This window comes from Pistacia vera, unplaced genomic scaffold, assembly GCF_008641045.1.
Source record: "Pistacia vera cultivar Batoury unplaced genomic scaffold, PisVer_v2 Contig505, whole genome shotgun sequence".
Taxonomy (NCBI): Eukaryota; Viridiplantae; Streptophyta; class Magnoliopsida; order Sapindales; family Anacardiaceae; genus Pistacia; species Pistacia vera.
In genome coordinates this window covers 75,284-102,526 of record NW_022196341.1, presented here as the reverse complement: position 1 = coordinate 102,526, position 27,243 = coordinate 75,284, and the positions used below count along the sequence as shown (strand labels likewise).

Below are 27,243 nucleotides of genomic sequence, written 5' to 3'. Positions count from 1 at the left end.
TGTTTGTCGCTTTTGTTGTTCCCAATTTCTTTAATAAATTAAATAATATTCCTTCTAACAACCCAATTATTCTTTTTTAATTATTTTCATATCATCCACTGCTTAAACACACTCTTACATATTGCCACAACTCAACTCAATTCTGGTGTGTTGTTTTATTAAAAAAAATAAAAATAATTAAATATATAACAAGGAATATTATTTGCAAGGTATGAAGAGAATGATTAACTTATTTTGTATACAATTTTAACTTATTTTCAATAGGGTCAAATTTTATTTAAATAAAATAATATGTAGGAATGTCAAGGTCAAAATTACAGTACTTTTAATTTGACATGATTTAATTTTTAATTTCTTTATTATATATTGGCATTTTAATATTTCATGTAACAGTTATTAATATTGTATGTTAAGCTGTCTTAATCAGTTCAACAACTAAGCAACATTTTAATATTTTAATTTCTAATAAAAAAAACTAATTAATGATCTCATAAATAATTTTCTACAATAAATCAAATTTAAATAAATAAAATGTAATTTAAAATAATGATTCTTAAATATTATAAAGGGACCTACAGTATCTAAAATTTCGATGCATGGCCTAAGCCTTCACCTAATTCTAGAAAAAGTGATGGCCCTACCATGTGCTTTTAGAATAAAAAGTCGTAACAAAATGATTGTTTCAACTTCATTCTTTCAAAGTTCTTCTTAATAACTTATTATTATTATTATTATTTATCAAGTCTAACACTTGAAAATCAGCAAATGTATGATTTTAATATTCAAATCTATAATCATTTTAAGCTCAATTTTAATTTAGCAATAAAAGTACATGATGCAATTAGTACACAATTTTTTACAATTTCAGAATGATCATGCTGGAAGGAAATTATTCAAATTATATATAAAAAAAATTTGAAAATTTGATTTTCAATTTGGGTTGGATTAGGGGTGTTAGCCGAGCTGAGTTGCTCGCGAACAGCTTGGGCTCGGCTTGACTTCTGTCTAGTGACTCGACTACAATGTTGACTTGTTGAGCCGAGCTCGAACACGCCACCACTCGACTCGTCAAGCTCGCAAACTGAGCCGAGCTTGATATATTATAATTTTTTTCTTATCTCTTATGTCTCTCTTTTAGCCCCTCTTTTTCCTTCGTCGTCTTTTCTTTTTTCATATTTCTCTAGTTTTCCTTCTCCTTTCTTTCTTTTTCTTTTTTCTCCTCTTCCTTTCTTTTGTTTCCGACCGACAACACTTGGGTTTTTTCAAGTTTGCTTGCGACCTTGTTCGTTTGGAGTTTTGTTTTGTGTTTGTTTGGAAGTTTGTTGATTGTTGAAGGGATTTCAAAGTGTTGGTGGTTGTGTTGTTGTTTTTCCGGTCGCTAGCAACCCCAAACGGTCTTAACTCCACCTCTTTCCAACAAGCATACCAGAAGTTCAATAAAAGGCCACACCTAGTGCCTGCCACTCAAGCTCGCACACAACACTCCACCTGCTCGATCTTTGGTCGAGCTCGAGCCTAAGCCCAAGCTCAATTTTTTAGTGTCGAGCTTGAGCTCAATATTGTAGCAACCAAGCTGAGCTCGATAAGCCCAAAGCTCGGCTCGGCTCGGCTCGGTTTGGCTTGATTACACCCCTATGTTGGATACATTAGTTTTTAGTTGGATTTATTACATTTATTGCAATGTAACACATTGGATTTTGTCTAGGTATATATGGTTTGATAGAAAATTAAATTAGATAATGATGATTTTGTAATTTTTGGTTGAATTTTGAGATTATTTATTTATTAATTAATAAGAAATTTGATTGCGTTAACATGAAGTATATGCTTTCTGATTTGCTTCCTTGCAACTAACGAAAATTTAATCACTTTCATCCAAAGCATCGAAATCGTTTATTTTATATTATTTATCAACGTAATGAGGAAAATATTTTTTTTAGCACTATATGATGAAGACAATATCTTATTTAACAAAATGTAAATCTTATAAAATATCTCATTTACCCATGCATTTAACTATTTAAGTCTCAAAATTAATGAGGTTAGCAAAATGTATTTGTAAAATTAAACTTTTAACCATTAAAAAGAAGGGTATAATTGTAATTAAAAGGTAAACATATTTTGGTATAAATACCCAATGATTAGTTAATAAAGGATACATTAATTTTATGCAAGTCATGGAATGATGATCAATAAAGAGTTAAAACTTGTCATTCATGGATATGTTATATAGGTTAGATTGGTTGATTCAAAGCAATAGAAAATGATTCATCTTGGTTGTAAACATCCATCAATCTAAGTTGTAACTTAATTATCATTCACCACATTTAACATTAAGCATAAATAATAACTAACAAAGCTTTTTTTTTTTTTTTTTATCACCAAGAGTGTTCAAGCTAGTTTACGCGCACCTCAATTATTTTTAAAGATCTTGAAACTGTCAGTCAGGTAAAAATGTCAATGACCACTTTTATCAGGGGTTGTGAGGATTCGAACTTGAGAGACCATATAAACTTAGATTCTCTTTTATTCTTTTACCATTTGGCTACACAGTTGTAGTTTAATAATAAATATTATACCTTAAGTTACTAAGTTAAACCTTTCAAACATATCTCTTTTTATTGGATAAATTTAATTAATCATCTCTTATGTATTTTTATATGAGCTCAAAGAGACAAGATAACAACCTATGAATAATCAGTACAAGGATCCACGTTGCATGGTTATAAAAACATGAATTAAATTGATTTGGTGGGAGTTGTTAAGAGTATTAAAAAAAATAAAATAGAGTAGTTGGATATTCCTCTCCTCAACCTCAAGGAAATAGAGTCACCTCTAAATTTAAAGCATTTTGCCTTGCGTCATTAATTGGTTGGGTTGCCGTATTCTAAGGTAACCAATCAAGCTAGCTATACTTGAATGCTCTCATTTAATACACTGTATACTTAGCCAAGGAAAATGGTATTCAAAACTTTAAAGTAGTTCTTATATTAAATGAATTCATATTCCAATGGTCCCTTCTCAACACCACCCATGGGAGTTCACACATGGACATATTTAAGGCAATTGGTCCTCTTCTCTTTGTCAAATCTACCGCACAAAACAAGATCAAGAGGTTGGTGATAGGGATGTTCAAAACTAGTTAATTGATTTTGTAAATCGAGCTGGTTTTTTAGTTTAGGAATTTTTCTGAATTGAAACCAAATCGATTAACCAGTTTTAATTTAATATTTAATGTATTTTTAATTTAATATTTTTATAATTAACCAGTTTTGGTTAACCAGTTTCCGTATTTTTCTAAACCGGTAACCGAATCGAAAATTATGTTTTTTATTTTCTTTGAACCGAACCAGTTTTTCGAATAACCAAAAATTCGATTCGGTTTTTGCATTTTTTTTTTTTTAACACCCTTAATTGGCGAGGAGGGTCATTGGCGTAAACCCTCCAAATAACATATTTAAGGGATGTTAAACTTTTATTTACAATGTAAATCTCTTATAGGTGAATGAATATTTGGAGTGACGTAGAGCTCCTATAGGTGATTATTATGCAATAATCAACATAAATTCACAAAAAGGCAAGTGAGGTGAATGCCTATTTCAAAAACTTTATGGGAGTTTGTTGTAGTTTCTGAAAACCTTATGGGAGGTTCTTGTAAAATGCAAATCCTCAAATTAAAAAACAAAAGAAGAAAAAGAGAGAAATGTGAAGGCATAATACTACAAGTAAACGGCTACACACAGCTTGACTTTAAAGAAGAAACATTAAAAGGTGTTGAAGAGAGAAAGTCTCACTCTCACTCTCTCTCTCACTCTCTCTCTCACTCTCTTCATCGTCAGTCAAACCCCATTGCTTTTCTTTCTTTCTTTTTTTTTAACAAAATTCTCTCTTCTTTAACCTCTAGCCAGCTCAAAACAACTGCTTCTAACATGTCTCACATCATCCCCACGTGTCTCCAATTCATCTTAATTTACTTCCCACTTCACTTTTTTTAGTTCAACCTCAAATGCTGGATCTGGAACTCCACTTCCTACATTCCTGAGCAAATGTTATTGCATAGACTCTTCAGTTTTACCTCTAATGTTCAAGCTGAGTTGACCTGTCAACTCATTATTGGATGACAGGTACACTTTCAATTTACATTTTTTTAGTTTTAAATTTTTCATCTTTTTCACTCGGTAGATCTGGGTCATTCTGGGTTTTTGATTGATTATGTAAATGTGGTTTATTTTACGAAAAAATCCGTTTTCTGAATATACGTTTATAAATTTTTTTGTGGGTTTAGTGTTATGTTGCTTGCATTGTCATAATTTTTTGTTGTTTATGAGAATTTAAAACTCTTTTTGTATTGAAAGTTTTGTGCTTGTTGTGTAATTGGTAAAGTTAGATGTATTTGTAATGGAGCTTTAAATTTCATACACTTATTATTATTTCTTTGTTTGTATTGCTGCTTTTTGATAATGCTTACTTTTATGTATTTTTAACAAACTTTTTCTTTTTTAAATTTGAGATAACTTTTTAATGAAAAAGTTGATAAATTCCCTAATTCATTATGTTATCTGAATGTAGATGTTTCAGTCCCTCAATGGTTGAAATAGCTATTAAATTTCTTAGCTTTGAACAAGTACTTTTGGGTTTCAGTATTGTGTATTTTTAATGGGAAAAAAAAAAAAAAAAAAATTGCTCCATTTTAGCAGCAGAAGTAGGCAATGCTTTATTTCTGTGCATATATTTTTAAGCATAAAAATATAACTTTTATGGTTTTATAACTTTAATACTTTATAGATCAGAAAGAAATCGAGGGAAGAATTCTCCTGTATAATTTCTGTTGTTTGGGAAAATTAGCACCATCTCTATCATTTGGAAAATTAACGAAAAGATTTGTTGCATTGGCTTTTACAATTGCGAATCTTTGTAGTTATTATTGTTTTGGCTTGTCCATAGATGGAGCTTGTTTTCTTTTCTTGTAAAGATTCCTGTTGATTATTTATTTACTCTTTCTATTAGTGGTTGTTGATTTGTGTTTCTAGGTGTCTAATGTTGCTCTGTGGTTTACCAGGAATTCAGGGCCTCCATCGGGTTCCTTTCTGTTACGGCATTCAATTTCAGATACCCTGTGTCAAACAACTCCTCATGAAGTTAGAATTCACTTCAGTGTTTGCTTTCCTATTTATCATAGTCAATCTGTTTGCTTCAGCTGTTACAGACCTGAACTCGGATCGACAAGCCCTTCTTGATTTTGCAGCTGAGGTTCCCCATCTAAGGAAACTCAACTGGAGCTCTACTAATCCCATCTGCCAGTCTTGGGTGGGCATCACTTGCACAAAGGATGATACTCGTGTGGTTGCACTCCGGCTCCCAGGAATTGGACTTGTAGGCCCTATTCCAAACAACACTCTTGGGAAACTAGATGCCCTTAGGATTTTAAGCCTTCGATCTAATGTACTAACTGGTAGTCTACCTTCTGATATTGTCTCCCTTCCTTCTCTGCATTACCTCTTTCTCCAACATAATAACTTCTCTGGTGACATTCCTGCATCCCTTTCACCACAACTCACTGTATTGGATCTTTCATTCAATTCCTTAACGGGAAACATTCCGCAGAGCATAAAAAATTTGACCCAACTCACTGGATTGAATCTTCAGAACAACAACCTTTCTGGACCCATTCCCACATTAAATGACACTAAGCTCAGGCACTTGAATTTAAGCTACAACCATCTTAACGGTTCAATCCCACTGTCCCTTAAAAAGTTCCCCAATTCCTCTTTTATAGGAAACTCTTTCTTATGTGGACCACCACTACAAGCGTGCTCCATTATTCCACCTTCTCCATCACCTACTTCTTCTCCACCCCCTGTGTTACCCCGAAAAAAAAGCTCCAAACAGAAACTAGCATTGGGTGCTATCATCGCCATTGCTGTAGGAGGAGCCGTCGCACTATGTTTTCTAGCTCTAATTATTTTATTTTGCTGTTTGAAGAAAAAAGATAATCAAAGCAATGGTGTATCTAAAGGGAAGGCTTCTAGTAGTAGCAGGGGTGAGAAGCCTAAAGAGGAGTTTGGAAGTGGGGTGCAAGAACCAGAGAAAAACAAGCTAGTTTTCTTTGAAGGTTGCTCTTATAATTTTGACCTTGAGGATTTATTAAGGGCTTCAGCTGAAGTGCTGGGTAAGGGTAGTTATGGCACAGCATATAAAGCTGTCCTGGAGGAATCAACGACAGTAGTGGTTAAAAGGTTAAAGGAAGTGGTTGTGGGCAAGAGGGACTTTGAACAGCAAATGGAGACTGTTGGAAGGGTTGGGCAACACCCAAATGTTGTGCCACTTCGTGCTTATTACTACTCAAAGGATGAAAAGTTATTGGTTTATGATTATTATTCAAGTGGCAACTTATCAACACTTTTGCATGGTATGCTTTTTGTGCTACTCTGTTTCTTTTATTCAAGTCAAAGAATAATTAAGAATGAAGGAGTAACTAGGAAGCTTTATTTTGTTTTAAAATTTAGAGTTACCTTGAAAACTGACAAAGAGATATCTTGCCATGTTTATGACACGTAAACCTATGAAATTTACTACCCTTATCTTCATATTTGGAGTCAAGAGTTCATATCTTTATACTTGACTATTGTGAGACTATTGAAAAATCCCCCATATGTAAAAAGGTAGTCTGTTTAGATCTTACAATTTATCAATGTGGACTCTAGCATACTGGTGTTTTATTATTAACTCGGGAAGTTTTTAATAACCCAAATATGAGGAAATAGATATATGGCAATATGAATACGAATATTACTATGCTTATGAATAAACATGTATTATTGCTGGAAGTTTATCATATTAAAATGAGTGAAAATTAGAAAATAAAATGACAACAACCCTATTCTATATGGCATTATGTAGTGATTTGACTGTGGAAAAATGATCTGTAGTTTAGAGATTTTTTTAACCTGTTAAAAATGGGAGTATGCTTGAGATAGTAGCTTGATAATCGAACTGATGACTACTTTATTTTCTTATGTTGTCGGAGATCTATGACTCAATTTAGAAATGATTCATCATATCAGTAGATATGTGATCTCTAAATTAGTTGACAAATTGTGACTTAAATATTTAATGTTGTTATCATGGTTACATAGTGACTTGCAATATTATAATTTGGTATAGGATAAAAATAAGTTTCGAAGGATATGTGACGGATTTGATGATTGTGTAGTGACATAGGATTCTTACCATTATATTTGACATGGCTTGATTACTTGGAAGAAACAGGAGTACGTTTTTATGGTACGGATGGATTTCAGTGTTGATGGTTCAGAAATTATTAAATCCCGGGAAAGTAATTGACTGTGAAATTGCTTCCATAAGAAAGTATGAAAATGCAACTTGGATGATTTTAACTTCCTGATAATCTAAGTTATATAGAAAAGCTTGGATATTTTTAGGACTTGAGCCTGGATGATACTAACTTCCAGATAATCTAAGTTAAATAAAAAAGATTGGATATTCTTCAGAACTTGAGGCGTATTAATTAGGATTTATATCATTTATGCAGAACCACCCATCAGTACATGGGATTTCTGCTACCTTCTTTACAATGGTCTGTTATTTTAGAAATCTGCCTTGGTCTAGTCCAGCTGTTTCATCTGGAGGATTCTCTTATACCCTGCATTATATATTTGTTGACAGGAAACCGGGGAGCTGGAAGAGCGCCACTTGACTGGGACACCAGAATAAAGATATCCCTTGGGACTGCAAGAGGAATCACTCATGTTCATTCCATGGGTGGCCCAAAATTCACTCATGGAAATATTAAATCCTCAAATGTCCTTCTCAACCAAGATCTTGATGGTTGCATCTCTGATTTTGGCCTGACCCCTCTTATGAATGTTCCTGCAACTCCATCTCGGAGTGCAGGCTATCGTGCTCCCGAAGTGATTGAAACTCGTAAGCACAGTCATAAATCAGATGTGTACAGTTTTGGTGTTCTTCTCCTTGAGATGCTGACTGGAAAAGCGCCACTCCAGTCTCCAGGCCGTGATGATATGGTCGATCTTCCGAGGTGGGTTCAGTCTGTTGTTAGGGAAGAATGGACAGCTGAGGTTTTTGACATCGAGTTGATGAGATTCCAGAACATTGAAGAAGAGATGGTGCAGATGTTGCAAATTGCCATGGCTTGTGTGGCAAAAGTGCCAGACATGAGGCCTAATATGGATGAAGTTGTTAGAATGATTGAAGAAATCCGGCAATCTGACTCGGAAAACCGGCCGTCATCTGAAGAGAACAAATCAAAGGATTCAAATGTGCAGACTCCATGATTGTTTACAAAATTTGTGCCTAATTATTTCAAGATTCAGTATTTTCTATGGGGAGATCATAGTGATGTTTTCTCAAGCATTATTTGGAACTTTGATGCATCTGTGGTGGCTTCGTACAGTGTGAATCTGTTCAATTGTGCAATTTTTCTTAGGAATGTAGGTTTATTTTTTTCCTTTTTTTCAACTCATTTGATGGGTTTTTCATTTAAAAATTTGTTGTAATAATTTTCATTTCAACTTTGTGAATCATTTGATGACCTTCAATCAATGTTAGTTAATCTGTCCAGAGACTCCAAACAGCTTTTTCTATAAGTTTATCAAGGCACTATATGTATATATGAGAAAATTAATTATTCACCGCTAGGGTTTAGCCAAACTATTATTCCCCACATTCCGGAAACTTAATGTAAGTTTTACAANTTTCTTATAATTGTTGGACTTAGATTAATAATAACCACTGTATCCGCATAGTTGTGAAAGTAGGATTGTGTATCCTATGCTTTGGATAATAATTTATGCATTAGGGAGAGCTTTTTATACCTCGGGTGTATCATGTGATTTATGTGTTAATTTAATTGTATCTTGTCGTGTTGATTATTATTATTGATTAAACTTAAAAGTAACTGCATTTATGACTAATGAATGGGTTTGATCTTTCTTTTATTTTACTATAAAATGCCAGATATGGCGTGTAGGGGTGGTTGAGTTGTTTCAATAATAAAAGTGGCAACTAATATCAACTCAATATAACGAGTAGTATTATATTTATAATTTTTTCATACAACATTTTTATGCAATAAGGTAATTTATTATTGGTCAGATTCGCCAATTTGTAATGGGTTTCATCTATCCCAAGTTGTATAAAAAAGTCACCGTAACAGAATTCCTAACCATTATCAATATCTGGAGTCCTACGTTCTCGTATTATTTCTTAGCAGCCAATCAGACTTTCAAGAAAAACAGAAAAAGTAAACATCCAATCACCACAATTGAGTAGTAGTGCAGGCAAATTTAAAACAATAATATTATGTTTATTCATGATCTTATATCTTACTAATGTGTGTAAATATAAAGTATAGTATAGATATCATAAGCATAGTATGGATATCATATATAATTTTAACAAATGTGAGTAAGGCGGTTAATAAGTTCGTGAGTAAGCATAGCATTACTCAATTTAAAAATCAGTTCAAATCTATGTACGAATGGGTTAATTTAACTTATTCAACCCCCACATTTTATCAAACTAAAGTAAACGACTTTTTCCCACCCAAGGTTTGCTTTAATGGCATTTTTTCATCCAAAAAATTTCAAAATACAATTTTCTTACTCAAAGTGAATATTCCATTATTACCCAAAACTGATTCTAGTCGATTTTGACGGCGAAAATTTCCTCCATCACCTCTGATCTCCTCTCTACAAAACTCCTCGCACTTCGGCACCTAATTTCACGTCGATTATCGATCACCACAAATTTAGGGTTTCTTATTCTTAGCTGATTTTCGATGACAAATATTTAATCGATCACCACCATCTTATCTACCAGCCTCTACTATAGAAAAACCCTTCTACCTTGGTTCCTAGTAACTCGTCAAATATTAACTGAGAAACTGAAGTGTGTTTTGGGTATTAGCGCAATATAAATGTGGGTGAGAAAGTGGTATTTTGAAACTTTTTGGATGGAAACATATAATTAGGGCAAACCTTAGGTGGGAAAAAGTTTATACTCCAAACTAAACTCCATAAAAAAAAATTTAATTATTTTAACAATACTCCTCACTTCATTCCACATTTGTCCTAAAATTAAAATAAAAACACCCTAATTTGATTGCAAAGTAAATTTATGAATACTTAAAATTATATATCCAATCATAGTTTATAAAGCGGCGATTATTAATATCTAAATGAAATTTTGTCACAACCAAGGTGATTAAGAAGAATAAAACATGTAAAAATAAAAATTACAACTCAAATTTGTGGATGCCAAATAATGTTTAAAGAAAAGAAAAATGATGTGTAGGTACTTAATTAAAACTATAAATGCATTTTATGTGATTTTAATAGAGAATAATATTGTAATTTAACAAGTCATCAAAATATAATTATAGGCAAGCTTCTCAATATAATTCAGACTACATGGGCCTGTTTAGATTTTATTTGCTAATAATTCAGATTGGCCCATAAAAGTTCATTATTCAGTTAGGCCCATCGAAAATAAATTTTCTCTTCTTTCTTTCTTAATCTGCCAGAGGACTCAAACAGCTTTTTCTATAAGTTTACAAGGCACTATATGTATATATGAGAAAATTAATTATTCACCGCTAGGGTTTAGCCAAAATATTATTCCCACATTCCGGAAACTAATGTAAGTTTTAAAACAACTTTTTCTCACCCAAATAATGGTTAATGAAATTTTAAAATACTACTTAATGATCCAAATTTATATTTTGGTGGTGACAGGAAGCAAATTCGTTCCAAGCTGTTGGGGCTTTTGAAGATATGAGATCGATGAGTTTTTTGATAGTGGAAGATTGAACTTTTGTGGTTGAAATTAATCAGAATTTGACTTGGGAGGGGGGTTATGAAAACCCTAATAAATCGATTGTCTGCGATTAGCAAGGTTGGTGAGAGTAGGGTTTGAGGGGTTTGATAAGTGATGATCGGGGAAGAAAATAGTGGTGGTGTGTGGGTCACAATGTTGTCGTAATTGGAACCGGAATATAAATTTAGGTAATAAAATGATATTTTAAAAGTTTGAGGTGGATGGAAAGTGTATTAAACCATTATTTGGGTGGAAAAAACGTGTTACTCATTTTTATACTCAGAGCATGTTTGGTTGGTCTTATCTAATGGCTAAAGGAGCTTATTTACACTTATAAAAAAAATTTAAGTTGCATTCAAAAGCGTTTATAAAAATTAAAATAAGTTATATTACGGTTGTAGAGAAATTCAAAATTTGAGCATATCCCATAAGTTCTTTTGAGTTTATTCAACGTGTTATAATTTTAAAATATCCTTATTTTGTAATAAATTGATTTGATTTATTATTACGTTTAAAACCTTCTTTTGTAAAAATACTAGAAAACATTTTTACATTTTCCTTATCAAACAACTAACGAATTTCCCATAAAAATTATTATTTTCATAAGTTTGCTCTGATAAACTCTTTTCTATAAGTTCTATTGCAACAAGTTGTTCCAAACAGATTTATTTTATGAGTATGTCAGTTTGTCTTAAATGGATACTAAGTAATCTATCTATACAATAATTTCTTCTATACATAGTAACTATCTAAGACACTAAATTCCTCCATATATAAAAATTATCAAGCCAGAATTAGAAATAAAAATGATAACAAGTTTGGGTGAACCCCAACCCCAACCCACCTTAGGATGAATAAGTAGATTTTCATTTTTTATATAAAAAAAAAATGGGGTGGTGAAAGAAGCAATTTAACATGCAAAATATAGCATTTCCGTCCATGGTTTTGATTGTGTCAATGGCGATTGCAGAAACCAAAAACAATCACCTAAGTTATGCCATTGACAGATTCTCAGGGCCACACAAGAAGCGTGTTGCCTTCTCTGAAACCATTATCAATCACAATTATAAAATCCATAAAGATTCTCCCCGACATCCTCTTTCCTTTCTGTTTGTTTTTCAGGACATGCTTGGCTTTAACAACTCTTCTTCTTCTTCTTCTTCTCTCGTCCTCGGTTTAGCTTCTTGTTCGATTCTCCGTTCCGCTTTGCCTCAAATTAGAATACTAAACTCCAAAGATCAAATCATCCTAATTCAATAGGGCAAAGGGCGTTGAATTATGATTCAAATTTCCACGTCGGTTTACCAACAATAATGAGAGAGTTATTTGTCCTATGGATCATTAGCGTTTCAGATGTCTTCGCTGCAAAAAATATAGCGCAGGCTAATGTGGAAGGGTTTTCGCAGGCGACGGGGAATGTTAAACGTTGAATGTGATGAGTACCTCTGAGGAAATTCTAAAGTTGATGATCCGAAACGTTTTAATGGGAGCGTGATGGTGTCGATATATATTAACTGGATATGTAAAATTTTATGTTGGAGGATTGAAGACGTATAGGATGCAGATGGAGGCGAAATGTGGAGGTGTTAAGCAAGCTGATGGAGGAAGCGGAACTAAATGTAATGTTGAGCTGTTTTATCCAAGTATTTGAATTTTTGAGTTGATTTGTTCCTAGTTTTTGGTAGCATAAATTACAATTTCATGGAAACAAATGGCCCATATCAGTATTGCAGTCATGGCTCATAAATATAGAAAAAGATATTAATGGCTAAATGCATGCAGTGCACAAGACCGGAGTTGGATTATTATCAGAAATGATCATTTTGGTGGCAGCGCCAGCACTACTGGTCTCGATTGCTGGAAGCTTAAGGCACGTTATGATGATATTCTTGGTGTTGAATTAAAATTTGTAATTTTTGGATGTTTTAGTAGCCAAGCGAATTGGAAATTGGTATGATTTTGATAATATTCGTGATTTGTTACTTGGACACGAGTTTTGTCAATTTCTTATGCATGAAATTTGCTCATATCTTTATCTTTGTCAAAGTCTTGTTGCTTATTAGTCTTAATGAAAACCAAAGATTTGGTTTTATCCGGTTCTTATTGAAAACAGCCTACAAAAATTGAATAGATTATTATCTCTAGTAACATTGTCATATCATCTTTTCAAAATAATATGAATAACAATAGACAGATGGTGAAGATTGAGAAGAAGCCATTTCGATATCCTCCATAGCCTTATTAAATTTATATTTTTTAATTAAATATTCTCACAATAATCACTTAATTACAAATAACAAATAAAGACATTAATACTACAACTATTAAAAAACAACAAAATTAAATTAAAAATTGAAGTAATTTTATAATCTTCAAATTCATTTTATTTTTTAAACTTCAAATTCAGATTATTAAAATACTTCAATTTTTATTTTATTTGTTAATTTCTTAAATTAAAGGAAAGAATGCCTAAGGGTATCTGAGCAAATATAATTTAGTTTATTTTAAATTTGTAATTTAAACACTACATATATATCGAGATTATGAAGGGTATTAAAGTCTTTTAATTTGTTCTACTAAATTAACAGCAAATTGCTGTTAATTTGTCCCATTTTAGAAGATTACAAAAGTTTTGTCCTTTTTAAATTCATTAATGTTCCCTTCTCTACACAATATAAACCCGATTCTTCACCCAATTCTCATTATTATATATGTTTGAATCCATTAAGGCAATTAATTTTTCAAAACCTTCGAGGCATTAATTTGATAAAAAACAATAATTTCTCCCCATTAGATTTCCGAAAATCAAAGGGTATTGATATTAACCATCTATTTAAAATATTGAAGGAGCGTGGATCTTACGGAGAGAAAATTCTAGAAGCAGAGGCAGGTGTTTACTCTTCTCCTTCACCTTCAATATCTATAAATATTACATAACCGCGGTGTTGAATGATCATCATCTGTAGAGTTATAGTAGTTTGATCATTGATGGCGTCCAAACCATCTTGAAGGAGCTCAAAGATTTACAGAAGGATCCCCCAACATCATGCAGTGCAGGTAATACATTAAAGAATGAGAAAATTGTTTATATATAGAGGTAATTGATGAGATTTTTTATGTAGGTCCGGTTGGTGAAGATATGTTTCACTGGCAAGCAACGATTATGGGTCCAACTGATAGCCCTTATACCGGCGGAGGCTTTCTCGTTTCTATTCATTTTCCTCCTGATTATCCTTTAAGCCCCCTAAGGTTAATTTTTATCTTCAATTCTTTTTTTATTTTTTCTATTATCATCCGTTAATGTTAAATTTAGGTTTGGGTATCTATTGCATATGAAATTGTTTGTTTGATGTGTTAGAGCATTATGATTTTCTAATGGTATTTTCTTGAGCTTTAGCCATATTTCGAAACATATACAAATTTTAATTGGGATAGTGAAGAAGAAAAGCTGTACAGAAACTCATGTATTTTATAATGTAGTTTATTGAGAGATTCAATAATTTTATTGCAGGTAATTATTGTTTAATAAATGGGATTATTAAAATGGGCAAAATCCGTTTGTTAGAACAATTTCCAGCCGGAGCTCAGTTGTTCCATTTCAGACCTCAAAAGATTCTATTAAATATTTTTCTTTTTTTTGATTTCCGTAAGGAGTAGGTTTCTCAAGTATAAACAAACATGCCCTAAAAACTTGTGGTCCAACAACTAGATAATCTTGCCTAGCTGTCGGATTGCACTTCAGGTTGGATGTAATGTTCTTGAAAATTACCTTTTAAGGAACTGATGTTAGGAAATTTTTTTGTTTTTTCGTTTTTTTTTTAATTTTGAAGTCAGCTTGCTTTCTGATTACATGTGGCCTTGTATTTTATGTATGCATAGGCTTGACAATGCTCTCAAATTATATGTTTCAGGTTGCATTTAGGACTAAGTTTTCCACCCTATATAATAGCAATGGAAGTATAGTTTAGATATTCTTAAGGAGCAGTGGAGTCCAGCACTTACAATTCCAAGGTTTGATTTTACATTTTCTTCTCCCTGTTATTTTTATCATCATTCTGCTTAATTAATTATCGATTTTAATGACAAATAATTAAATTGTTGGGGTTTTGTCTCTTTAATTAACCAAATATGTGTAGAGTGTGAGGTTCCTCACAATATTTGAGGAAGTTTACTTATATGGCTATATTTTTCATTATCCTTACTACTCTTGGTTTGTGTTTTTTAATGAGCACGTGCACACACCATAAGGTTAATAGATAATATACGTTGTTAGTTATAAAATTTAACACAATAGCTATGTTTGCATTCTCTTGTCTAAACTTATGATAATCACTATTCCATACCCTAGGTTTTTGTCTAAACGGCAAACATCCTTATCAGCCATAGGTCAGGTTGAAAGAGATGTAGAGTGGATGTGATGATGATGATATGGAGAAGCCACCGCGTCATACAAGATTTTCTCCATGTTATTGTTAGATAAACTAGTTGTAATCCTCTTAGTTTTTCTTTGGAAAGTGAGTCTCTTGGCAATGTTCATAAATCTATTTTACAAGCAATGTGCTTCTTGATCATAGGCAGTTAATTGTGACAGTAGACCTATTATCTTCTGAAGCTCTTCATTTATTTGAGTTCAGTTTTACATTTATGCTTATCGATTTATACTGTAAACTCTGATGCTAAAATAATATCATGAGTATCTACAATAGGGACAAGTTTTGAGTTAAATATTGAAATCAGAAGTATTTAATCCAAGATATCACAAATTTTAGTTAACTGGATACTGAAATGAAAAATCTTCAAATGTATCCTTCACTGGAAATTGCTTGACAACTGGAGTAAATTTCTTTAGAATTATGAAGCTCCATGCAAGGACAACACTGTTAGATATTAAACATGCCCTGCATAATGTAGCGTTTTGTTTTATATGTTTTAACGCTGTTGCAGATTCTTTGGTAATTGATTCCAAATATTTGTTGCCAAGATGATTTTATGAGCCTCCAATTAAACAAACATTATCCTGGATTATAGGTGCTGTTATCTATATGCTCTCTTTGACAGACCCAACCGGATGACCTCTGTTCCCTGAAATTGCCCACATGTACAAGACTGACAAGACCAGTATGAGGCCACGGCTCGCAGCTGGATCAGAAATATGCAATGGGTTGATGGTGATAATGGCGCCCGGCCTCTTGGAAGAATCAGAGAGTCATGATCCTTCTCATTTTGGTAAAATTAGGAGAAATATCTAGAGTATCGTCTTTCCTGTTTCTTTTCATTATTGGGACTGTTGTGTGGAAGATAACTTGTCAGTTTCCTTTGTGAATATTTGTTTGGAGAATACATTAAAAAACAGGGAAAACAACTGTAATGTAATGTTTGCTTGTATTTTTATTTTGGATACTTGAAAGAAAAGTGGTTAATTTTTCCTGGTTTTCTTTGAAGGTTGCTCTTATAATTTTGACCTTGAGGATTTATTAAGGGCTTCAGCTGAAGTGCTGGGTAAGGGTAGTTATGGCACAGCATATAAAGCTGTCCTGGAGGAATCAACGACAGTAGTGGTTAAAAGGTTAAAGGAAGTGGTTGTGGGCAAGAGGGACTTTGAACAGCAAATGGAGACTGTTGGAAGGGTTGGGCAACACCCAAATGTTGTGCCACTTCGTGCTTATTACTACTCAAAGGATGAAAAGTTATTGGTTTATGATTATTATTCAAGTGGCAACTTATCAACACTTTTGCATGGTATGCTTTTTGTGCTACTCTGTTTCTTTTATTCAAGTCAAAGAATAATTAAGAATGAAGGAGTAACTAGGAAGCTTTATTTTGTTTTAAAATTTAGAGTTACCTTGAAAACTGACAAAGAGATATCTTGCCATGTTTATGACACGTAAACCTATGAAATTTACTACCCTTATCTTCATATTTGGAGTCAAGAGTTCATATCTTTATACTTGACTATTGTGAGACTATTGAAAAATCCCCCATATGTAAAAAGGTAGTCTGTTTAGATCTTACAATTTATCAATGTGGACTCTAGCATACTGGTGTTTTATTATTAACTCGGGAAGTTTTTAATAACCCAAATATGAGGAAATAGATATATGGCAATATGAATATGAATATTACTATGCTTATGAATAAACATGTATTATTGCTGGAAGTTTATCATATTAAAATGAGTGAAAATTAGAAAATAAAATGACAACAAACCTATTCTATGTGGCATTATGTAGTGATTTGACTGTGGAAAAATGATCTGTAGTTTAGAGATTTTTTTAACCTGTTAAAAATGGGAGTATGCTTGAGATAGTAGCTTGATAATCGAACTGATGACTACTTTATTTTCTTATGTTGTGGGAGATCTATGACTCAATTTAGAAATGATTCATCATATCAGCAGATATATGATCTCTAAATTAGTTGACAAATTGTGACTTAAATATTTAATGTTGTTATCATGGTTACATAGTGACTTGCAATATTATAATTTGGTATAGGATAAAAATAAGTTTCCAAGGATATGTGACGGATTTGATGATTGTGTAGTGACATAGGATTCTTACCATTATATTTGACATGGCTTGATTACTTGGAAGAAACAGGAGTACGTTTTTATGGTACGGATGGATTTCAGTGTTGATGGTTCAGAAATTATTAAATCCCGGGAAAGTAATTGACTGTGAAATTGCTTCCATAAGAAAGTATGAAAATGCAACTTGGATGATTTTAACTTCCTGATAATCTAAGTTATATAGAAAAGCTTGGATATTTTTAGGACTTGAGCCTGGATGATACTAACTTCCAGATAATCTAAGTTAAATAAAAAAGATTGGATATTCTTCAGAACTTGAGGCGTATTAATTAGGATTTATATCATTTATGCAGAACCACCCATCAGTACATGGGATTTCTGCTACCTTCTTTACAATGGTCTGTTATTTTAGAAATCTGCCTTGGTCTAGTCCAGCTGTTTCATCTGGAGGATTCTCTTATACCCTGCATTATATATTTGTTGACAGGAAACCGGGGAGCTGGAAGAGCGCCACTTGACTGGGACACCAGAATAAAGATATCCCTTGGGACTGCAAGAGGAATCACTCATGTTCATTCCATGGGTGGCCCAAAATTCACTCATGGAAATATTAAATCCTCAAATGTCCTTCTCAACCAAGATCTTGATGGTTGCATCTCTGATTTTGGCCTGACCCCTCTTATGAATGTTCCTGCAACTCCATCTCGGAGTGCAGGCTATCGTGCTCCCGAAGTGATTGAAACTCGTAAGCACAGTCATAAATCAGATGTGTACAGTTTTGGTGTTCTTCTCCTTGAGATGCTGACTGGAAAAGCGCCACTCCAGTCTCCAGGCCGTGATGATATGGTCGATCTTCCGAGGTGGGTTCAGTCTGTTGTTAGGGAAGAATGGACAGCTGAGGTTTTTGACATCGAGTTGATGAGATTCCAGAACATTGAAGAAGAGATGGTGCAGATGTTGCAAATTGCCATGGCTTGTGTGGCAAAAGTGCCAGACATGAGGCCTAATATGGATGAAGTTGTTAGAATGATTGAAGAAATCCGGCAATCTGACTCGGAAAACCGGCCGTCATCTGAAGAGAACAAATCAAAGGATTCAAATGTGCAGACTCCATGATTGTTTACAAAATTTGTGCCTAATTATTTCAAGATTCAGTATTTTCTATGGGGAGATCATAGTGATGTTTTCTCAAGCATTATTTGGAACTTTGATGCATCTGTGGTGGCTTCGTACAGTGTGAATCTGTTCAATTGTGCAATTTTTCTTAGGAATGTAGGTTTATTTTTTTCCTTTTTTTCAACTCATTTGATGGGTTTTTCATTTAAAAATTTGTTGTAATAATTTTCATTTCAACTTTGTGAATCATTTGATGACCTTCAATCAATGTTAGTTAATCTGTCCAGAGACTCCAAACAGCTTTTTCTATAAGTTTATCAAGGCACTATATGTATATATGAGAAAATTAATTATTCACCGCTAGGGTTTAGCCAAACTATTATTCCCCACATTCCGGAAACTTAATGTAAGTTTTACAAACAACTTTTTCTCACCCAAATAATGGTTTAATGAAATTTTTAAAATACTACTTAATGATCCAAATTTATATTTTGGTGGTGAACAGGAAGCAAATTCGTTCCAAGCTGTTGGGGCTTTTGAAGATATGAGATCGATGAGTTTTTTGATAGTGGAAGATTGAACTTTTGTGGTTGAAATTAATCAGAATTTGACTTGGGAGGGGCGGTTATGAAAACCCTAATAACTCGATTGTCTGCGATTAGCAAGGTTGGTGAGAGTAGGGTTTGAGGGGTTTTGATAAGTGATGATCGGGGAAGAAAATAGTGGTGGTGTGGGGTCACAATGTTGTCGTAATTGGAACCGGAATATAAATTTAGGTAATAAAATGATATTTTAAAAGTTTGAGGGTGGAAAGTGTTATTAAACCATTATTTGGGTGAGGAAAAATCGTTTACTCATTTTTATACTCAGAGCATGTTTGGTTGGTCTTATCTAATGGCTAAAGGAGCTTATTTACACTTATAAAAAAATTTTAAGTTGCATTCAAAAGCGTTTATAAAAATTAAAATAAGTTATATTACGGCTTGTAAGAGAAATTCAAAATTTGAGCATATCCCATAAGTTCTTTTTGAGTTTATTCAACGTGTTATAATTTTAAAAATATCCTTATTTTGTTTAATAAATTTGATTTGATTTATTATTACGTTAAAACCTTCTTTTGTAAATTAATACTAGAAAACATTTTTACATTTTCCTTATCAAACAACTAACGAATTTCCCATAAAAATTATTATTTTCATAAGTTTTGCTCTGATAAACTCTTTTTCTATAAGTTCTATTGCAACAAGTTGTTCCAAACAGATTTATTTTATGAGTATGTCAGTTTGTCTTAAATGGATACTAAGATAATCTTATCTATACAATAATTTCTTCTATACATAGTAACCTTATCTAAGACACTAAATTCCTCCATATATAAAAATTGTCAAGCAAGAATTTAGAAATAAAAATGATAACAAGTTTGGGTGAACCCCAACCCCAACCCCAACCCCACCTCAGGATGAATAAGTAGATTTTCATTTTCCTATATATAAAAAAAATGGGGTGGTGAAAGAAGCAATTTAACATGCAAAATATAGCATTTCCACGTCCATTGGTTTTGATTGTGCCAATGGCGATTGCAGAAACCAATAACAATCATCCTAAGTTATTGCCATTGACAGATTCTCAGGGGCGACACAAGAAGCGCGTTGCCTTCTCTGAAACCATTATCAATCACAATTATAAAATCCATAAAGATTCTCCCCGACATCCTCCTTTCCTTTCTGTTTGTTTTTCATGGACATGCTTGGCTTTAACAACTCTTCTTCTTCTTCTTCTTCTTCTCGTCCTCGGTTTCGCTTCTTGTTCGATTCTCCGTTCCGCTTTGCCTCAAATTAGAATTACTAAACTCCAAAGATCAAATCATCCTAATTCAATAGGGCAAAGGGCGTTGAATTATGATTCAAATTTCACCGTCGAGTTTACCAACAATAATGAGAGAGTTTATTTGTCCTATGGATCATTAGCGTTTCAGATGTCTTCGCTGCAAAAAATATTAGCGCAGGCTAATGTGGAAGGGTTTTCGCAGGCGACGGGGAATGTTACAACGTTGAATGTGATGAGTACCTCTGAGCGAAATTCTAAAGTTGATGATCCGAACAGTTTTAATGGGAGCATGATGGTTGTCGATATATTATTAACTGGATATGTAAAATTTTATGTTGGAGGATTGAAGACGTATAGGATGCAGATGGAGGCGAAATGTGGAGGTGTTAAGCAAGCTGATGGAGGAAGCGGAACTAAATGTAATGTTGAGCTGTTTTATCTCAAGTATTTGAATTTTTGAGTTGATTTGTTCCTAGTTTTTGGTAGCATAAATTACAATTTCATGGAAACAAATGGCCTGTTCATATCAGTATTGCAGTCCATGGCTTCATAAATATAGAAAAAGAATGTAATTAATGGCTAAATGCATGCAGTGCACAAGACCGGAGTTGGATTTATTATCAGAAATGATCATTTTGGTGGCAGCGCCAGCACTACTGGTCTCGATTGCTGGAAGCTTAAGGCACGTTATGATGATATTCTTGGCTGTTGAATTAAACTTTTGTAATTTTTTGGATGTTTTAGTAGCAAAGCGAATTGGAAATTGGTATGATTTTTGATAATATTCGTGATTTGTTTACTTGGACACGAGTTTTGTCAATTTCTTATGCATGAAATTTGCTCATATCTTTTATCTTTGTCAAAGTCTATTCTTTGAATTAAGGATGTTCATGTTCTTATTAGGTCTTTAATTTATAACCAAAGATTGAGTTTTATCCGGTTCTTCATGCGTTGTTATTGATAAACAGCCTACAAAAATTTGAATAGATTATTATTCTCTAGTAACATTGTCATATCATCTTTTCAAAATAAATTTATGAATAACAATAGACAGATGGTGAAGATTGAAGAAGAAGCCCATTTCGAATATCCTGCATAGCCTTATTAAAATATAATATTTTTTAATTAAATATTCTCACATATAATTCACTTTAATTACAAATTAACAAATAAAGACATTTAATACTACAAGTATTAAAAAACCAACAAAATTAAATTAAAAATTGAAGTAATTTTAATAATCTTCAAATTCATTTTATTTTTTTAAACTTCAAATTTCAGATTATTAAAATTACTTCAATTTTTAATTTAATTTGTTAATTTCTTCAAATTAAAGGAAAAGAATGCCTAAGGGTATCTGAGCAAATATAATTTAGTTTATTTTTAAATTTGTAATTTAAACACTATATATATATCGCGATTATGAAGGGTATTAAAGTCTTTTAATTTGTTCTACTAAATTTTGCTGTTAATTTGTCCCATTTTAGAAGATTACAAAAGTTTTGTCCTTTTAAAATTTCATTAATATGTTCCCTTTCCTCTACACAATATAAACCCGATTCTTTCACCCAATTCTCATTATCTTATATATGTTTGAATCCATTAAGGCAATTAATTAATTTTCAAAACCTTCGAGGCATTAATTTGATAAAAAACAATAATTTCTCCCCATTATAATTTCAGAAACTCAAAGGGCTAAATTGATATTAACCATCTATTTAAAATATTAAAGGAGCGTGGATCTTACGGAGAGAAAATTCTAGAAGCAGAGGCAGGTGTTTACTCCTTCTCCTTCACCTTCAATATCTATAAATATTACATAACCGCGGTTGTTGAATGAATCATCATCTGTAGAGTTATAGTAGTTTGATCATTGATGGCGTCCAAACGCATCTTGAAGGAGCTCAAAGATTTACAGAAGGATCCCCCAACATCATGCAGTGCAGGTAATAACATTAAAAGAATGAGAATTGTTTATATATAGAGGTAATTGATGAGATTTTTTATTGTAGGTCCGGTTGGTGAAGATATGTTTCACTGGCAAGCAACGATTATGGGTCCAACTGATAGCCCTTATACCGGCGGAGTCTTTCTCGTTTCTATTCATTTTCCTCCTGATTATCCTTTTAAGCCCCCTAAGGTTAATTTTTATCTTCAATTCTTTTTTTATTTTTTCTATTATCATCCGTTAATGTTTTAAATTTAGGTTTTGGGTATCTATTGCATATGAAATTTGTTTGTTTGATGTGTTAGAGCAGTTTATGATTTTCTAATTTGGTATTTTTCTTGAGCTTTAGCCATCATTTCGAAACAATATACATAATTTTTAATTGGGTAATAGTGAAGAAGAAAAGCTGTACAGAAACTCATGTATTTTATAATGTAGTTTATTGAGAGATTCAATAATTTTATTGCAGGTAATTATTGTTTTAATTAAATGGGATTTATTAAAATTGGGCAAAATCCGTTTGTTAGAACAATTTCCAGCCGGAGCTCAGTTGTTTTTCCATTTCAGACCTCAAAAGAATCTTTTACTAGATATTTTTTCTTTTCTTTTGATTTTCTGTTAAAGGAGTGGTCTTTCTCAAGTATAAACAAACATGCCCTAAAAACTTGTGGTCCAACAACTAGATAATATTGCCTAGCTGTCGGATTGCACTTCAGGTTGGGATGTAATGTTCTATGAAAATTTTACCTTTTAAGAAACTGATGTTAGGAAATTTTTTTTTTTTTTGTTTTTTTTTTTTTTTTTCAATTTGAAGTCAGCTTTGCTTTCTTGATTACATGTGGCCTTGTATTTTATGTATGCATAGGCTTGACAATGCTCTCAAATTATATGTTTCAGGTTGCATTTAGGACTAAAGTTTTCCACCCTAATATTAATAGCAATGGCAGTATATGTTTAGATATTCTTAAGGAGCAGTGGAGTCCAGCACTTACAATTTCCAAGGTTTGATTTTACTATTTTCTCCCTTGTTATTTTTATCATCATTCTGCTTAATTTAATTATCGATTTTATATGACATCATAATTAATTGTTGGGGTTTGTCTTCTTTAATTAACCAAATATGTGTAGAGTTGTGAGTGTTCCTCACAATATTATGAGGAAGTTTACTTATATGGCTATATTTTTCATTATCCTTACTACTCGTGGTTGTGTTTTTAATGAGCACGTGCACACACCATCATGGTTAATAGATTAATATTGTTAGTTTAATAAATTAAACACATATGCTATGTTTGCATTCTCTTGTCTAAACTTATGATAATCACTATCCATACCCTAGGTTTTTGTCTAAACGTCAAACATCCTTATCAGCCATAGGTCAGGTTGAAGAGATGTAGAGGATGTGTGTGTGATGATGATATGGAGAAGCCCACCGGCTTCATACAAGATTTTCTCCATGTATTGTTAAGATAACAGTTGTAATCTCTTAGTTTTTTCTTGGTAAAGTGAGCTCTTGGCAATGTTCATAAAATCTATTTTACAAGCAATGTGCTTCTTGATCTATAGGCAGTTAATTGTGACAGTAGACCTATATTTTCTTGAAGCTCTTCATTTATTTGAGTTCAGTTTTATACATATGCTATGATTTATACTGTAGAACTCGCTGGCTATAAATAATATCCTGAGTATCTACAATAGGGACAAGTTTTGAGTTAAATATTGAAATCAGAAGGATTTAATCCAGATATCTACAAAATTAGTTAACTGGATACTGAAATGAAAATATCTTCAAATGTTCTCACTGGAAATTGCTTGACAACCTGGAGTAAATATCTTTAAGACTTATGAAGCTCCATTGCAAGGACAACACTGTTATGATATTAAACATGCCTGCATAATGTAGGTTTTGTTTTATATGTTTTAACGCTGTTGCAGATTCTTTGGTAATTGATTCTCAAATATTTGTTGCCAAGATGATTTTATTGAGTCCTCCATATTAACTAAACATTATCTGGATTATAGGTGTTATCTATATGCTCTCTTTGAAAGACCCAAACCCGGATGATCCTCTGTCCCTGAAATTGCCCACATGTACAAGACTGACAAGACCAAGTATGAGGCCACGGCTCGAGCGGACTCAGAAATATGCAATGGGTGATGGTGATAAATTGGCGCCGGCCTCTGGATAGAAATCAGAGTCCATGATCTTCTCATTTTGGTAAAATTAGGAGAAATATCTAGAGTATCGTCTTTCCTGTTTCTGTCTATTGGGACTGTTGTGTGGAAGAACTTTGTCAGTTTCCTTGTGAATATTTTGTTTGGGAATACATTAAAAAAAAGGGAAAACAACTGTAATGTAATGTTTGTGTATTTTTATTTTTGGATACTTGAAATGAAAAGTGGTAATTTTTTTAATTGTTGGACTTAGATTAATAATAACCACTGTACCGATAGTTGTGAAAGTAGGTGTGTATCCTATGCTTTGGATAATAATTATGCATTAGGGAGAGTTTTTATACCTCGGGTGTATCATGTGATTTATGTGTTAATTTAATGTATCTTGTCGTGTTGATTATTATTATTGATTAAACTTAAAAGTAACTGCATTTATGACTAATGAATGGTTTGATCTTTTTTATTTTACTAAAATGCCGATATGGCGTGTAGGGGGTTGAGTTGTCAATAATAAAAGTGGAACTAATTCAACTCAATATAACGAGTAGTATTATATTTATAATTTTTTCATACAACATTTTATGCAATAAGGTAATTTATTATTGGTAGATTCGCCAATTTGTAATGGGTTTATCTATCCCAAGTTGTATAAAAAAAGTCACCGAACAGAATTCCTAACCATATCATATCTGGAGTCACGTTCTCGTATTATTTGCAGCCAATCAGACTTTCAAGAAAAACAGAAAAAGTAAACATCCAATCACCACAATTGAGTAGAGTGCAGGCAAATTAAAACAAAATATATGTTTATTCATGATCTATATCTTACAATGTGTGTAAATATAAAGTATAGTATAGATATCATAAGCATAGTATGGATAATATAAATTTAACAAATGTGAGTAAGGCGGTAATAAGTTCGTGAGTAAGCATAGCATTACTCAATTTAAAAATCAGTTCAAACTATGTACGAATGGGTTAATTTAACTTATTCAACCCCCACATTTTATCAAACTAAAGTAAACGACTTTTTCCACCCAAGGTTTGCTTTAATGGCATTTTTTCATCCAAAAAATTTCAAAATAATTTCTATCAAAGTGAATATTCCATATACCCAAAACTGATTTAGTCGATTTTGACGGCGAAAATTTCTCCATCACCTCTGATCTCCTCTTACAAAACTCCTCGCACTTCGGCACCTAATTTCAAGTCGATTACGATCACACCAAATTTAGGGTTTTATTCTTAGCTGATTTTCGGATGACAAATTTAATCGATCACCACCACTTATCTACCAGCTCTACTATAGAAAAACCCTTCTACCTTGGTTCCTAGTAACTCGTCAAATATTAACTGAGAAAATGAAGTGGGTTGGGTGTTAGCGCAATAAATGTGGGTGAGAAAGTGGTATTTTGAAACTTTTGGATGGAAACATATAATTAGGGCAAACCTTAGGTGGGAAAAAGTTTATACTCCAAACTAAACTCATAAAAAAAAAAATTAAATTTAACAATACTCCTCACTTCATTCACATTTGTCCTAAAATTAAAATAAAAACACCCTAATTTGATTGCAAAGTAAATTATGAATACTTAAAATATATATCCAATCATAGTTATAAAGCGGCGATTATAATATCTAAATGAAATTTTGTCACAACCAAGGTGATTAAGAAGAATAAAACATGTAAAAATAAAATTACAACTCAAATTTGTGGATGCCAATAATGTTTAAAGAAAAGAAAAAGTGTGTAGGTACTTAATTAAAAAATATAAATGCATTTATGTGATTTTAATAGAGAATAATATGTAATTAACAAGTCATCAAAAATAATTATAGGCAAGCTTCTCAATATAATTCAGACTACATGGGCCTGTTTAGATTTTATTTGCTAATAATTCAGATTGGCCATAAAAGTTCATTATTCAGTTGGCCCATCGAAAATAAATTTCTCTTCTTTCTTTCATTCAATTAAACAAGTCATATTAAAATCAAAATTATTACATTTGACTTTTTTTTTTTTTTTTCTTTCTTTCTAGAAACTGTTGGTACAATACGGTATTTTTAGGACATGGTTTAGAATGAAGGAAAAAAAAAAAAAAAACCATAAAACCATACGGTTCCATATGATACAATTATTAGCACAAAATATAAGTTTCATTCTTTTCTAGAAACCATGTGATACAACAATACCATTTTTCGGCACATGGTTTATTCGAACCGAACCGTTTATCATTTTTTTTTTTAATTTTTAAAAAACCTCCTAAAATTAAATATATCATAAAACCATTTAAAAATATCAAAATATCCCATACCAAAAACCGACAAACCAAACAAAGTTATACCGTTATTAAACTAATACTTAAAATAAATTACACATACAACATTTTTCATACAATTTGACGTGGCAAAAGATGATAGATGAAAGTTTATTCTTAGTTTAAACCAACCAATCATTTTGCACTCAAATTGTATGAAAAATGTTATATATTATACCATTCTCTTTACAAATTTTAGTACAACCGAACCATATCACATTTGTCCACTAAAAACAACCATCTTATCTAGGTTTCATGAAAAGCCAACAATCAAATTAAAATTAATACGAGGGTCGATTGGCACAACTAGAAGCTATTAATCTACAAATGCGCTAACAGATTCTACATACTCGGACACACAAATATTTTGATATAACATTTTAAAGATATACAACGTCCATATCAGTGAGCCAATCCTAAGTTGTAATAGCAAATCACTTTGTCCGTGTAAACTGTTTTCCAAGTACATTGAT

General features: G+C 32.3%; 4 protein-coding genes and 1 pseudogene across 4 annotated transcripts; all 5 read left to right on the top strand.

The window, feature by feature from the left end:
- Positions 1–4,058: 4,058 nt before the first annotated feature.
- Positions 4,059–8,598, top strand: LOC116105806 (probable inactive receptor kinase At5g58300). Its single transcript, XM_031392214.1, has 3 exons — positions 4,059–4,124; positions 5,060–6,409; positions 7,687–8,598. The coding sequence occupies exons 1-3, from the start codon at positions 4,118–4,120 to the stop codon at positions 8,313–8,315; spliced, it is 1,986 nt and encodes a 661-aa protein (XP_031248074.1). The 5' UTR covers positions 4,059–4,117; the 3' UTR covers positions 8,316–8,598.
- Positions 8,599–13,857: 5,259 nt separating this feature from the next.
- LOC116105807 lies at positions 13,858–16,023 on the top strand (annotated as a pseudogene).
- Positions 16,024–16,289: 266 nt separating this feature from the next.
- Positions 16,290–18,785, top strand: LOC116105820 (probable inactive receptor kinase At5g58300). The gene is made up of 2 exons (XM_031392226.1): positions 16,290–16,596; positions 17,874–18,785. Exons 1-2 carry the CDS (start codon positions 16,467–16,469, stop codon positions 18,500–18,502), a joined length of 759 nt encoding a protein of 252 aa, XP_031248086.1. The 5' UTR covers positions 16,290–16,466; the 3' UTR covers positions 18,503–18,785.
- Positions 18,786–20,072: 1,287 nt separating this feature from the next.
- LOC116105793 lies at positions 20,073–20,789 on the top strand. Its single transcript, XM_031392202.1, has one exon. The coding sequence runs from the start codon at positions 20,073–20,075 to the stop codon at positions 20,787–20,789; it is 717 nt and encodes a 238-aa protein (XP_031248062.1).
- Positions 20,790–22,084: 1,295 nt separating this feature from the next.
- Positions 22,085–23,485, top strand: LOC116105812 (ubiquitin-conjugating enzyme E2-17 kDa-like). Its single transcript, XM_031392218.1, has 3 exons — positions 22,085–22,275; positions 22,342–22,469; positions 23,175–23,485. Exons 1-3 carry the CDS (start codon positions 22,206–22,208, stop codon positions 23,283–23,285), a joined length of 309 nt encoding a protein of 102 aa, XP_031248078.1. The 5' UTR covers positions 22,085–22,205; the 3' UTR covers positions 23,286–23,485.
- The last annotated feature ends 3,758 nt before the right edge of the window (positions 23,486–27,243 follow it).

Bases quoted from the DNA above. Each gene is read 5' to 3' on its own strand.
- LOC116105820 (XM_031392226.1), top strand. From the start codon at position 16,467: ATGGAGACTGTTGGAAGGGTTGGGCAACACCCAAATGTTGTGCCACTT. The intron at 16,597-17,873 runs GTATGCTTTTTG...ATTTGTTGACAG, and splicing joins CTTATCAACACTTTTGCATG to GAAACCGGGGAGCTGGAAGA.
- LOC116105793 (XM_031392202.1), top strand. From the start codon at position 20,073: ATGGCGATTGCAGAAACCAATAACAATCATCCTAAGTTATTGCCATTG.
- LOC116105812 (XM_031392218.1), top strand. From the start codon at position 22,206: ATGGCGTCCAAACGCATCTTGAAGGAGCTCAAAGATTTACAGAAGGAT. The intron at 22,276-22,341 runs GTAATAACATTA...TTTTTATTGTAG, and splicing joins CCCAACATCATGCAGTGCAG to GTCCGGTTGGTGAAGATATG. The intron at 22,470-23,174 runs GTTAATTTTTAT...TATATGTTTCAG, and splicing joins ATCCTTTTAAGCCCCCTAAG to GTTGCATTTAGGACTAAAGT.
- LOC116105806 (XM_031392214.1), top strand. The intron at 6,410-7,686 runs GTATGCTTTTTG...ATTTGTTGACAG, and splicing joins CTTATCAACACTTTTGCATG to GAAACCGGGGAGCTGGAAGA.